This window comes from Octodon degus, unplaced genomic scaffold (assembly GCF_000260255.1).
Source record: "Octodon degus isolate 3935 unplaced genomic scaffold, OctDeg1.0 scaffold00225, whole genome shotgun sequence".
In the NCBI taxonomy this organism is placed as follows: Eukaryota; Metazoa; Chordata; class Mammalia; order Rodentia; family Octodontidae; genus Octodon; species Octodon degus.
The window spans coordinates 3,023,939-3,036,493 of record NW_004524801.1 but is presented as its reverse complement, the minus strand read 5'-3'; the positions used below and the strand labels follow the sequence as shown (position 1 = coordinate 3,036,493).

Below are 12,555 nucleotides of genomic sequence, written 5' to 3'. Positions count from 1 at the left end.
CACACACACACACACACACACACACACACACGCACCAGCCTCGCAGAGCTATATATCCAAGGATCAAACCAATCTCAGAGTGCAAATATGCCAAATAAAAAATTTCATTTGTCTTGAGCATGTCTTGAGCCTTTCTTCATCATTAATCCCTAAACAATACACTATAACAGCTATTTATCTAACACTCACATTATATTAGGTGTTATAAGTAACCTAGAGTAACTCTGTGCAGCTCACAATTTTAGCAAAAAGAAACACATGAAAGAGACACTCACACACCCACAAATATTCTCAGTGACCAGCTGACTGGTTAGCTTAGTCTGTTGAATAAACACTGTATTTAAGGTTGCTACAGCAGCTATTCCCAACTGCTGAGGCCGTGAAAACTGCAAGAGTCTCCACTACCCCCAAGACAACAATGACTCAAAATGAGCAAAGGGATGTAGAAAAAGGGCTGGCAGAGGAACCGCTGGCCGAGAGCTCAAGAGTTTCTCAATGATCTCGGCCCAGACAATGCTGCCCTTTGTGGCCGCCACCTGATTACTCTATCATTCAGCTCATCTGTGCAAACAAGAACAATGATAACCTTTTTTCAAAGAGTACAGCAGGGACCCTTCAGTTAATTGTGCCAAATCACTCAGCATTCCTGGAAGCTCTCCTACTGAATGGGGCCTCCATTGTCACTCCAACCCCTCCCCTGGCCCTGTTCCCCTCACACCGCCCCCTCCTCCCACTGCCCCCACTGAAAAGGAGGGGAAAAAAAATTCTGAACAAAGGGTAAATTGAAGAGTGTTTCAAATGCAAAGGGGAGAAGGAAAAAAAATTGGGGTCAAATGACAAGGAGTGGAGAAAAGAAATATATTCTATGAACCAGACTGTAAAATTCTCTACCCTGGATGCTCCCCAGGAGCTGAAACAAAAAATAGGAACAGATAACCAATAGGGTTGCCTAGCTTGTTCTGTCTCAAATGAAATCCTTCATGTAAAAGATCAGTTGGCAAGGACACATAAGAGATTCTTGAAGCAGCTAGCAAGAAAAAAAAAAAAAGAAAGGGAGAGTTGGAAATATGAAATTAAATATTCTTCTTTAAAACCTCTGTGTTTTAAAGACCAGAGGCTAGGCTCACTTGCTAAGCATGTGCAAGGCACGTTCAATCTCCAACATTGCAAAAACAAATGAATAAAATCACCCAAAAAGCCCTATGAGGGACAGGGAGATGGCTCAGTACAATAAGCACTTGCCTGGCAAGCACAAGGGCCTGTGTTCAATCCCCAGTTCCACCAAAAAAGAAAAGCCCTACGAGCTAGTAATTGTCCTGTGCCTAGCTTCCACCAGCCAGACTGCAGTAGCCTGCCACCAAAAGGAAAGTCCGCAGCAGTCACAGAGTGCAACAGGGAAATCAGAAGGGCTAGAGATAAATCAGGAACAGCAGTACTCTGGCTTCTACTTGCCTGTCTCAGAGCCAGAGTGGTGAGCGCCACTGACTTGCAAGAAAGTAACAGGTATGTAAGTTTTAGGTAAGGGGAAAGTATTTTCTCCAAAGTCTACTAAGCCAAAAGTAAAGGGAGGGAGCGAGGCAGATGCCAGAGTTAGCACAGATGGTGCCTCAGGGACATCGTGAGCCCTCTTAACAAAAAAGCTCCCTTGACCAGGACATTCTGACAAAAGGATAAACAATTTTATCCTGCTTTTTTGGGAAAAATACAACCTCAAAGAAACAGACCTAGATAATGCCTTAAGTGAAAACTGTTTTTAAGTCTTATTCATCCCAGCACTTTGTATCACCATTACTAAAAAAAATAAAGACATAATAGCTATACTGAGAGGTGGTAGGCAGGCAGGCCAAGAGCAGGGCTGTAATTAACAGAACAAATCAGGATGCCAGTTTTAATAACTCCAGAAATTGGTTTAAGACTTCTTTAAAAATGTAAATCTACCCCTAATTATCTGAATGATGGCGCTAATCTATTTATAAAGAGCACAAACGCCTCTGACTGAATTACAGCTCTGAATTCAATGGGGGCACAGCTGACAAGGGAAGGCAAGAGAGGCCCAGCCGAGGTTTTCCAAAGTGGTTCCTGGAAACTGAGACTTAACATTTAATTCTGCAGCAAATGTGCTAAGGTGCAATAGTACATTTCAAGTGGGTGTCGACTTGGATAGGCGAAAAGCATGTTACTTCCACAGTGATTTTTTTTCAGCAGGAAGGAACCAAAAGTACACAGAGCTGTTTGTAATTTAGCAAGTACATGAAATTACAGCTCACAAACATACAGCACAGCCATATGTACTGTGCTCTGGAGGTCAAGGGAAAATGTCCTTGCTCTAGCAATGTATGTGTTCAGCTGATGCATCGTGAGAATTCTTTGCCTTCCTCGAATACATGGAACATGCAGGGACAGGGGTTTGATCCCCAGCCTGCTGTGCCAGCCCCGCCCCAGAGGCCCACTAAGATTGGGTGTGGTGGCAACCGCCTGTAATCACAGTGCTTGGGAGGCTGAAAAAACAGGAGGATCCCTATGAGTCCAATCTGTGTAGTGAGACCCAGTAAGCCCTGTATTATACATTAAAAAAAAAAAGGATAATAAATGAAGAGATCTGTGTTTAATATATGGTGTATGTGTTTGTGAGAACGAAAAAACACGAGAATGTGTTTCTGTATGAGAGAAAGCCTTCCATTCACCATTACCACATGGTTAAGCATTTTTAAATGCGTCTCAGTTCATAAGGCAACACTGCCTATAGATAACAAGAGCTATCAACAGACAGTACAGCAAATATCTGCTAAGACTACATGTCAGGACTGGAGGTACATAGCTCAGTGGTAGAACATTTGTTAAGCTTGCATAAGGCCCTGGGTTCAATCCCAGGCACCAAAAAGACATTTTCTTTGCACAACAATTTAGGCCCCATCAGGAAGTACACAAGTAATAAATTTCTAAATAGGTTTGAAGAAAAATCTCATTCTACTGGAAAGGAAGGGCATTTCAGAAATCCACACACAACAGTAAACTAGGAAACCACTTCGGAGACTGTTGTCAGTTCCTGTTCAGGATTAAGCATCATCATGAATATTTTTCAAACTTTCATCAGCTTCTACTCACCAGGGCATGAAACGATGATACAGAAAAGATCCCAAGGCGGCCCATCGCCACCTTCGTTGGACGGCTTGCAAAACCTAGCAGTCTCTTGGGGTTGGGTAGCTCCCCGCCCTGGAGACTAGCTAAATAACAGCGGAACCGGAACAGGTCCATTTGGAATTGTTCGAGATTCTGCTCCCAAACAAAGATCTACAGTAGTAAAAATATGAGACAAGGTGAGGAAAAGAAAAAGCAAATGTTAACAACTTCATCTTGTATAAACCTTACAAACCTGTATGCTACAAAGGTACGAATTATAATCCTGAAAGGGAAACAGTAGGTACCCTAAGTTTCTTAGCTATGTGTATTTTTTTGGCAAAGACATGTAGCCATGAATTCAGTATAAAAACAGAAAGCATATGACTAGTTACTCTGTGCTCCCAGGTATAGATGTGGGGAGACAGGAGGAGTCCTGTGGCTGAGATCCGGGCAGGGATTCCCAGTACCAGAGAATGGGCACGGCTTCCTAAAAGGTAGCATTTTATAAACAAAAGAAAAGTGAGGAGAACAAAAAGCAAATAGACCAAGAACTTTATAGAGAGATCAGGGCATAATACCAGATGGCTCGAAGTGGAAAACAAAAGATGGTAGGGACCCAGACACTGGAATACAGTTCCAAACATAGTATGTATCCATGACATTCCCTTATTAGAAGGAAAACAACACCTACCCACTGGTGTGATGATTAAGTTAGATAATGCAAGAATAGGTACGGGGTCTGGGACACAGTGAAGGCACCGTGACATTACTAATGATGCAGTTGATGAATAATACTCAGACTCTACCTTTTAACCTTGATTGAAAAGTACTGCATTAGCATAACTCATATCTCTAGCGTTGTTATTCACAACAGCCAAAAGGTAGAAATAGATCAAATGCCCATCAGCAAAGAGACAAATACCTTGGGGTGTGTATGTACAGTGGAATAACATCAGCCAAAAAACAGACATGAAGTAGGCACTAATATAGGGTGAAGTGTAAACAACCTCTAAAACAGTGTGCTACGTGAAAGGAGCCACACACAAAGGGCACATGTTATATAAGTTCATCCACAGGAAGGGACTTAAACAGGTAAATCATAAGGACCAGATGCCAGGGGCCAGGAAGAAAATGCTTGGCAGTTGTGGGGTTTCTTTTGGGGGTGAATGAAAATGTTTCAGAGCTAGAAAGAGGTGAGGGCTGGAGCACTGTGAAGGTACTGATTCCTACTGGACTGTTCACTTTAAAATGGTTTTAAATTGTGTGAATTTTGCCTCAAACAATAGAGCATACAGCGGTAGAATAGACAGAGGTATGCCAAAGGCCACAGGCTGACTCATGTCATTAGCTGGCCAATTATTTAAATACCATTCACTTACAAAATTATTTCATAAGCTTTAGGACAAAACTTTAAATCAGTATCAGGTAACTGTAAAATAAATGAGCAAAAGTAAACAAAAATCCCTATTGCATCTCTACTGAAAATGTATTTTTTCATTATTATCTAAACATTATAGTGTAACAGTTTTCTACATAATATTTCCATTGTATAAGACATCAAAAGTAATACAGATTTCAAACACAGGGGAAGATGTGTGTAAGCTACATGCAAACACCGCACCATTTTACATAAGAGATTTGTGCATCCTTTGATTTGGTATCCAGGGGGGGTCTTGGAGCCAATCCCACATGGATACCTAAGGAATGGCTGTATACATTTTTAAAAACCACAATTTACCTTTTCTAAATTTAGTGTTCTAAGTTTACTGGAGTCACAAATGAATCCCCCCAGAGCTGAGCTCAGGTCAACTGCACTCTCCAATCATAAATGTCATGTTGGAGGCTGCGAGGAGTCTGGGCAGCCACATCTGGGGAATAAAATTGCAGACTTCCTAATTACCCAGCTCCCCAGAATAGCACCCCATTGGTGGAAGCAGGAAGGCTCCTATTAGACTTCTGTCTTCCACTCAATGTTATCTTGTTCCCTTTTACTCGTAACAATCCACTGTGAACAAAGGGCGAAGGAAACTGACAGTCACAATAAAAAATTGAGCAGCCTGGATGACAGGTTGACGGGGAGATAAGAGATGACATTTCTCAACTCCGAGGCAGCAAAAATAATATATGTAAAGCCCTAACAAGTTTGCTGGGGTCTAAACATAGAAGAACGATTACCTGATCTAATATAGTTTTCTTCTTCTTTGAGTCAGTGACAGAAGACAGCTGCATTTCACCCATTTTCTTCATCTTCTCGTCCATATCAATCTTCTGTTCCAGTTTCTTGATCTCTGACTTGAGCAGCCGGAGCGTGTCTTCTTTGTGGTGGTGTCTTGCGACGGCAGCCGCACAGGCAGAGTGGATGGCGGTGATCCAGTTCTCCAACTCAGTCTGGCTGGTGGTCTGCTCAGGAAAAGAGTAAGAAGAAAGAGCCACAGCTTAGAAATGAGCAGTGCACTGCCAGCAAAGCAGAGCATTGAAGGTGGACACTCCTGGGTGAGGCTAACCTGACCTCTTCCTCTGGAGATTCAGTAAGTCTCAGGTCAATTAGCTTCAGGTCAGATCTCTACCTCCCTTCACTTAATGGACTTAACATAACTCACTTGTGTACCTGATGCTTCTACAAGGACAGCCTCATTTCCAGCCAAGATGGTTATAGTGAGGCAAAATCTAGTTTCCAAGGATGCATGATCAATTACATGGGGTGGCTATTGGCTGAGAGACATTACTGCCCAATGAACCACAGCAACTCATACCCAAGTGTCCTATTCCAATCTAAATGTCCTACTAGCCATGACAAAACTAGGAGTGAGGGGAAAGTTCAGGGGAACCAGCAGTGACACTGTCTTAGGGGATCCCATGGGTGGATCCATGAACAGCAGTCATTCAGCTGTGCTTTTTGCACTGAGTCAATGACCTGCTAGAATGGCAAAGATGATGATGGTGACAGCCACCAACTGACAGGTGACCTGTACGGGGGTTGGTATAAGTCTAAGAGCCTCTAAAAGGGAAAAAAAAAGAGCAATTTTAGAGAGACAGTGTACATGCAGTAACTTGCTATTAATGAATCTTGGGAGCTCAGTTAAGGAGTAAAGACATTAGGTTTTTGTAGATATTCCCTTAAATTCAGAGAAGTTTAATAAATGCTCAGAATTTAGCCCACTTAACCAAATGGTCTATTCCCAAGATAGTACTTAAGTAACTACTAATATTGTTTCATGCACAAAAACCTAATTTCTTTTTCTTTTATATATTATCTCAGTTTTCTAATTCCCTGGAGTGAGGGCTTATAAACAAAATTCTACTAATACAGCCCCATAATACATGACTCCATGCTAGGTGGCAACTAAAATTTTAGTTCAGAGACCACTATAGCAAACCTGTGTTTCTGAATCTCAGGAGCTTTGCTTCTACAAGGATCAGCCTAAAATATTAAAAACAGTATCTGCCAACAGAGACCTCACACTAGACAAACTAAACAATCTAACAGCTGTTACTTATATAAAAAAGAGTATTCACTGGTGCATAAAGAAAATTTCAACCACCTAGTCATCCTCATAAAGAGGAATCGGGTGACAAAGCATACAAAGTCACTTTGTGAGAAGATGGTAGGAAAAGGACAAAAGACAAAGACATTGGAAGTCACAGGTTAACACACTGGGAGGCTGAGGAATTTAGGGGAGAAAAGGCACCACAGGTCTGTATAGCAGACCCCTCTCTCACTCTGGAATTTGTTCAAATATTTAAAATATTTATTCCTCTTTGAAGGTTGTTATCTTAAACATTTTGCCCTACATACAGTGCTGATGTTACACAAGAAAAACCTGTGAAAGTTCCGGGTCCTCCCCCATAATGTGAACCACCAAGCGCACTCCCATCCAGGACAAGGCACAAGGGTGGGTCTTTGGATCTCTAAGATGTCAGCATGAGCAAGGATTTTATAAGGTACGGTTGTTCCTCCCTGTCTTCATTATTAGGGACAGAACCAAATTAAATGGAAAAACCAATCAAATAGATTATTTTCTTAAAAAGGGGGGGGAACCTCAAAACTTTCAGTTTTGGCAAATACCTGGAGCAACCAGAACTCTTGGAGTTCTGGTTTCAAGCAACAGTACTGTTAGGTGCTGTTGGCTTCCAGCTGTAAACAGGCTAACTGCCTTGGAAAGCCATTAGCCACAGTCTACTGAAGTTGAATATATATGCATTTGCATACTGAGACCCACTAAATGCACTCAAGACACACACCCAACAAACACACATTAACATGCTCACGAGAATTAATGGAACTGAATGTGCCCAGTGCCATAATTTATGATGGGCAAACACTGGGAATTTTCTAGATACCAGGCAGTATGGAAAACTATACTGCAGAATCACGCAACATAACACAATACTGCAAAGAGAAAGAAGGCTCTGAGACTTCATACTGCCACTCAGATAAATAAGTGGAAGAAAGGAGCCTGCCACTCAAGAGGGACCAGACAGCAGTGACTACTCCAACTAACAACATAGTAAACACCTTGCCAATGTTCCCCCCACAATGCTTGCCCTCACTTCAAACACACTTAGCCTGGCATTCTTGGCCCATTCTGTGGGCCAAGCCTCTTTTCTGAGTCTTTTCTGAGTCTTCTCATGGTTACCTCAATGTCCTGAATGGATTGAACACATTTATAGCAATTTCTACCAAATAAAAACATTGCACTGTGTCCTTATCCACCTTGTTCACCAGATTTGGCTCCAGGTGATTTCTTCCTCAAAGTCAAAATGTCCACGAAACACAAACATTTACATATTCAAGGGCTGGGGAGCTAGCTCAGCGGTCTAAGCACCTGACTGGCAAGTGCAAGGACCTAGGTTTGATCCCTGGTACCATGTGCCAGCCACCGAAACTGGGCATGATGGTGCATGCCTGCCATCCCAGTGCTAAGGAGGCTGAGACAGGAGGATCACTAAGAGTCCAGGCTGTATAGTGAGACCCTGTATCAAATAAATACATAAATAACTTTAAAAAGAATAAATCTTTTCAAGACACCGAGGCACCAGGACAATGCAACTAAAGACATTCCTGAAAGAGGACTTCCAGAAGTGCATCAGAAAGTGGCAAGAATGATGGGATGAGTATGCTCCAAGTAATGGAGAATATTTTGAGGAGGATGCATGGCAATGTATCTTTTACCACAGTAAGTTGTTCTCTTTATTGAAATAGTCACCATACCTTTGACCATATCCTGTGTGTGATAGGTTTCCATTTATATAAAACACAAACAATACAAAAACAAATCCACACTGTCAGAACTCAGGACAAGACTTCTTTGGTGGGCGCAGTGAAGAGAAAGAGCAAGGTGGGTCTCTCGGCCTTGAGCCGGGGGCTGGTTACACGAGTGCGAGTGCGCAACCTGGCTGTGCTGCTTGCCAAACACCACCACCATGTATACTGTTCTGTATGAATCTCACACTTTAATAGAAAGTTGCCTCAAAAAAATCCTTCCATAATACATTATCCTAATATTCAAGTATAATTTTTCTATACCCACCCTAAAAAATCATACTTCTTTTTTTTTTTTTTTTTTTTTTTTTTTGGTGGAACCGGGGATTGAACTCAGGACCCTGTGCTTGCCAGGCAAGCATTTATTCTACTGACCTATCTCCCCGGCCCTTCATATTCTATTTTTCATTAAAAACTTCCCCTACAGGACCACAAACAAGGTTCAAAAAAAAAAGCATGATTGTTTTGTCATCATTTCTTTGTCCTCCAATGTACCCGGCAACACTTGATAAACTGCTGAATCCTTGACCCTACCTGAGCTTTTGCTTTGTAGGCAGAGCTTAGGCGAAATGAGGAGCTTTTAGACTGGAGAGAGCTGCTGCTTTCCCCAACATAAAGGACAACATGAGGCATTCAGATGCCACCATGGCAGAGCCAGACAGCATCACCAAGGACAGGGCCTGTGTCCTGAACCCACCTCTGGCTCTCAACCCTCGGCAGGCTTCCGGTCTATTTCCGTGAAGTCAACCTCTCCATCTCCACCTTGGATACACCCCTTCACTCCCAATCCTCCATGCCTAATTTACACTTACAACCTTGATGTCATGCCTCAGTAACAGATGGAAAGACCTCCAACTCTTGATAGCAAACTCTGCTAAATGCCTGCCATGGATCACAAGCTTAAATAGAAATGTTCACATGGAGTAGTCCCAGGTGACCCAATTTACAGATGGCAAAATGAAAGCTTAGAGAAACTCAGATGGACAGAGTAATTTACTCTAAATACCAATATCTCTACCAAGCCTGTATTTTTAAAATGTTACATTTTGTATTTTTATTTTCTATTAGGACACACAGATCCTGACCTCTGAGCTCTTTCAGTTGCTCTACACGCCTAGCTACAGGGTCATCACTGAGACTGTGTTTTCTGAGGTCTCATCACTCATGAGCACGGAGGAAAGAAACCTCCCTGAACCCTCTGAAGCAAGCATGGCCACTCACTTGGGTTTGGCCAATGAAAGGTGATGAGGACACACAACATGTTATCACTACTCCACAAACACCTGGCTCACTACACAGGCTTCATCTAGAGACCTAAATGTGTGCCATGACAGAGCACGTCTCAGACGAGCTGCCAAGATGCTTATGATGAGTGCAGACCTCAGGGCCAATCTCCACCAGACACAGCAGGAATGAGGAGGCACATTAAGCCACTGAGCTTTGAGCACTGTTCCTTACGACAGCTTAATCTGGCCTGGCCTGACTGATACAGCCAAGTTCCAAAGCAAAACAGGTGATGCTTTAAAAATAAGGGAGTGTATGATACCCTTCTAACTCAAGAAAGGTCACAATCCTATTTTTCTGTAGAACGACAACCTCTTGCTCTCTTTACATAATTAGAGAAACCACCTTCTACCTCCTTCGAGTCTCTCTGCCAAACTCAACCAAGGGCAACAGAGTCTGTCCTGATGTCAGAGAGGCGACGTTTATCTCTCATTTAAGAAATGGAAAAAAGCTGATGTCATCTGCGGTCAAGCATCCTATGAAAGTTGCACATCTAACTTAGGCACGGGAGTTTTCCAGGAACTTTTTTGTTTAAAAGAAAGGCAGAGGGTGATTACAAGAGGGTGGGCTTAGGAGGAACACAGCACTCTCGAATAGGGTCCACAGATCTGGCTTTGCAAGATGAAACAGCGTTCTGTAGATGGATGGTGACAACTGTGGCGCGCTAAAGCAAATTTGCCTTAATACTAGTATCCTCAAACTGTGCATGTAAGCACAATTAAGACAGCAAGTTTTATGTTCTGTATTGTACAACTACTTGAGAAAGACTAATTAGAATTGAAACACTTACTAAAAGAAATTAAAGACCAGCCCTCAAAAGCTAGAGAATCATACACCATACAGAAATGTGTGGTGACAGCTTCATGAAAAATTTAGCCACCAGACCTTTTAGCATGAAGCACATCAGCCCTCCAAACTCTCCTAAAGCCTGTCAGCGACTGAAGGAATGTCATTAGAAGGAGTCTGTGCTCCTGCTGTCCTGTCTAAATAAAACAGCAGTCCCTGACATTCTCTATCATTAAGCCAAATCAATTTCTAAGAAGCACAGTTCACTAAGTGACGTTTTCAGCAAAGTTTGTCCTTTGCTGTGGAGCTGGCTGTGGCGGGAGAAGGAGGGAAAACTTGACAGCAATCTGGGGAAATCTGGGGAGCAAGGGAAAGTCTTGAAACATCTCAGGAGGCTGCAGGCCAAACAGGTCAGAGCCGATCAGAGCAGACCACCAACGCGAGGGGTTGCGTTCCGGGTAGCCTCTTCTCACACCAAGAAAGACATGTTCAAGCCACCAACCTTGCATGTGCTTTCTAAACCGAGCCAGTTCAGTTAAGAAAGATCCCTCGGTCTGGATCCAATGTCACAAAGGAAGGAAGGAGAGACCACCTAGCAGTGCCCTGTTGATACCCTTACCACTCATCACCTTCCATTACACAAACGAGAGAGGACGGGTAGTGAGAGTGAGCGTTGTGATTCTTCCTTTGCCTGCCGGGGAGGCTATGAATACTGTATGAAGACAGTGAGGGAAAAGAGCAAAGTTCTTGCCAACACAGGAACACAATCAGCCGAAACTGCACTCTACATAAGAAGAGCCCCTTTGAGCATGACGTTCTGGCAAAGCCTGGGTTCACTCCGCACTTATACTTCTAGCTTCGATTACCAACTCTGTGGTGGACTCTCAGTGATTTCGCATAATCAGTGGTTTACATGAGCGGCAAGAAAGGGGAGATCATTACAAACAGGAGAAATATTAGAGAACCAGGGATCTGGGAAACTGGCGCAAGAATAACTGCAAAGTGGGTTGAACTTAAAGGACAAGAAAAGGATGAATAAAGTTACCCATTTTTAAGAGGTTAGAAGGAAATGATGTTCCTGAGGGAATTGTCCAGAGACCTGTTCTATTTCTACAGTTTAAGAGTTATACTTATTCAACCTTTAACTAAATGACCTTTCATCCAACCACATGATCTCCTTCCTTTTCATTTCTGTGGTTCTGGGGATAGAACTCAGGGCCTTCACACTGAATGATATCCTCAATCCTTTTTTTTTTTTTTAATTTTGAGATAGTAGACAACAAAGAGAGGGCAAGGAGAAAAGCTAGGAAACGTGATGGGGCAAAGCCATACATTTATATGCACAAGATGGTTAAGGCAACGATCCTAAAAATCTCAAGCAGGTTTTTTTTTTTACATTTTTTTTTATTTGTTTATTTATTTTTTTTGTGTGTGGCCAGTTCAGCCCACCAGGGGGCAGGGCTGGCTGGCATGTGGTGCTGGGGGATTGAACCACAGTCCCTGTGCTTTGCTTTGCTTAGCTTAGCTTGTTCTAAGTAGGTGCTTTAGACCACTGGGCCATCTCACCAGCCCTCAAGCAGGTTTTTGAAACTAGCTGCTAATTGGTAGGATTCTCACCCTGACTAACTATATATGCTGACCTGTGAATTAAGCAACTGCACTGAAGACAGCCATGTGTAATACTGGGGTCATGTTTGGAATGCCTATCATTCTGGTCTTCTAAATACATACTGCTTGTCATGTCATACCAATTATTGCCATACTGTTTCTCAAGTCAATGCTTGTTTTAAAAAAAGTAATAAATGAAAACAAGAGACAAGAAAAAAAAATGTCATAGGACTGTCCTGCTACAATGCTGGACATGGTTAGATTTCTAAATTTCTCTGTAAAAATATGTAATTGTTCCTATTTTTATTGAGGTCTTTTTTTTTTTTTGTCTCAGATGGCTGTCCACATTAAGATTCTTATGTGATTCAAAATTTTAAGTGACTAAGTAACACTAAACAACTGAACAAATGATTCCTAATAAAGGATTTGGTCATTAATTTACATGTAGAAACCATGTATTTTAATCCAATGCAGACTTCTCTGATATCATAATG

General features: G+C 42.2%; 1 protein-coding gene across 3 annotated transcripts in view; it reads right to left on the bottom strand.

Annotated features, from left to right (window-relative positions):
- The window catches only part of Tiam1 (T cell lymphoma invasion and metastasis 1), a 421,384-nt gene that overhangs the window by 103,587 nt on the left and 305,242 nt on the right, over window positions 1–12,555 (bottom strand). For all 3 annotated transcript variants that reach the window (XM_023705557.1, XM_004645347.2, XM_023705559.1), the window contains 2 exons: window positions 5,296–5,520; window positions 3,106–3,291 (listed from right to left, as the gene is read on the bottom strand). In XM_023705557.1, the coding sequence (XP_023561325.1) occupies window positions 3,106–3,291; window positions 5,296–5,520 (411 nt within the window). The remainder of the gene's footprint in view (window positions 1–3,105; window positions 3,292–5,295; window positions 5,521–12,555) is intronic.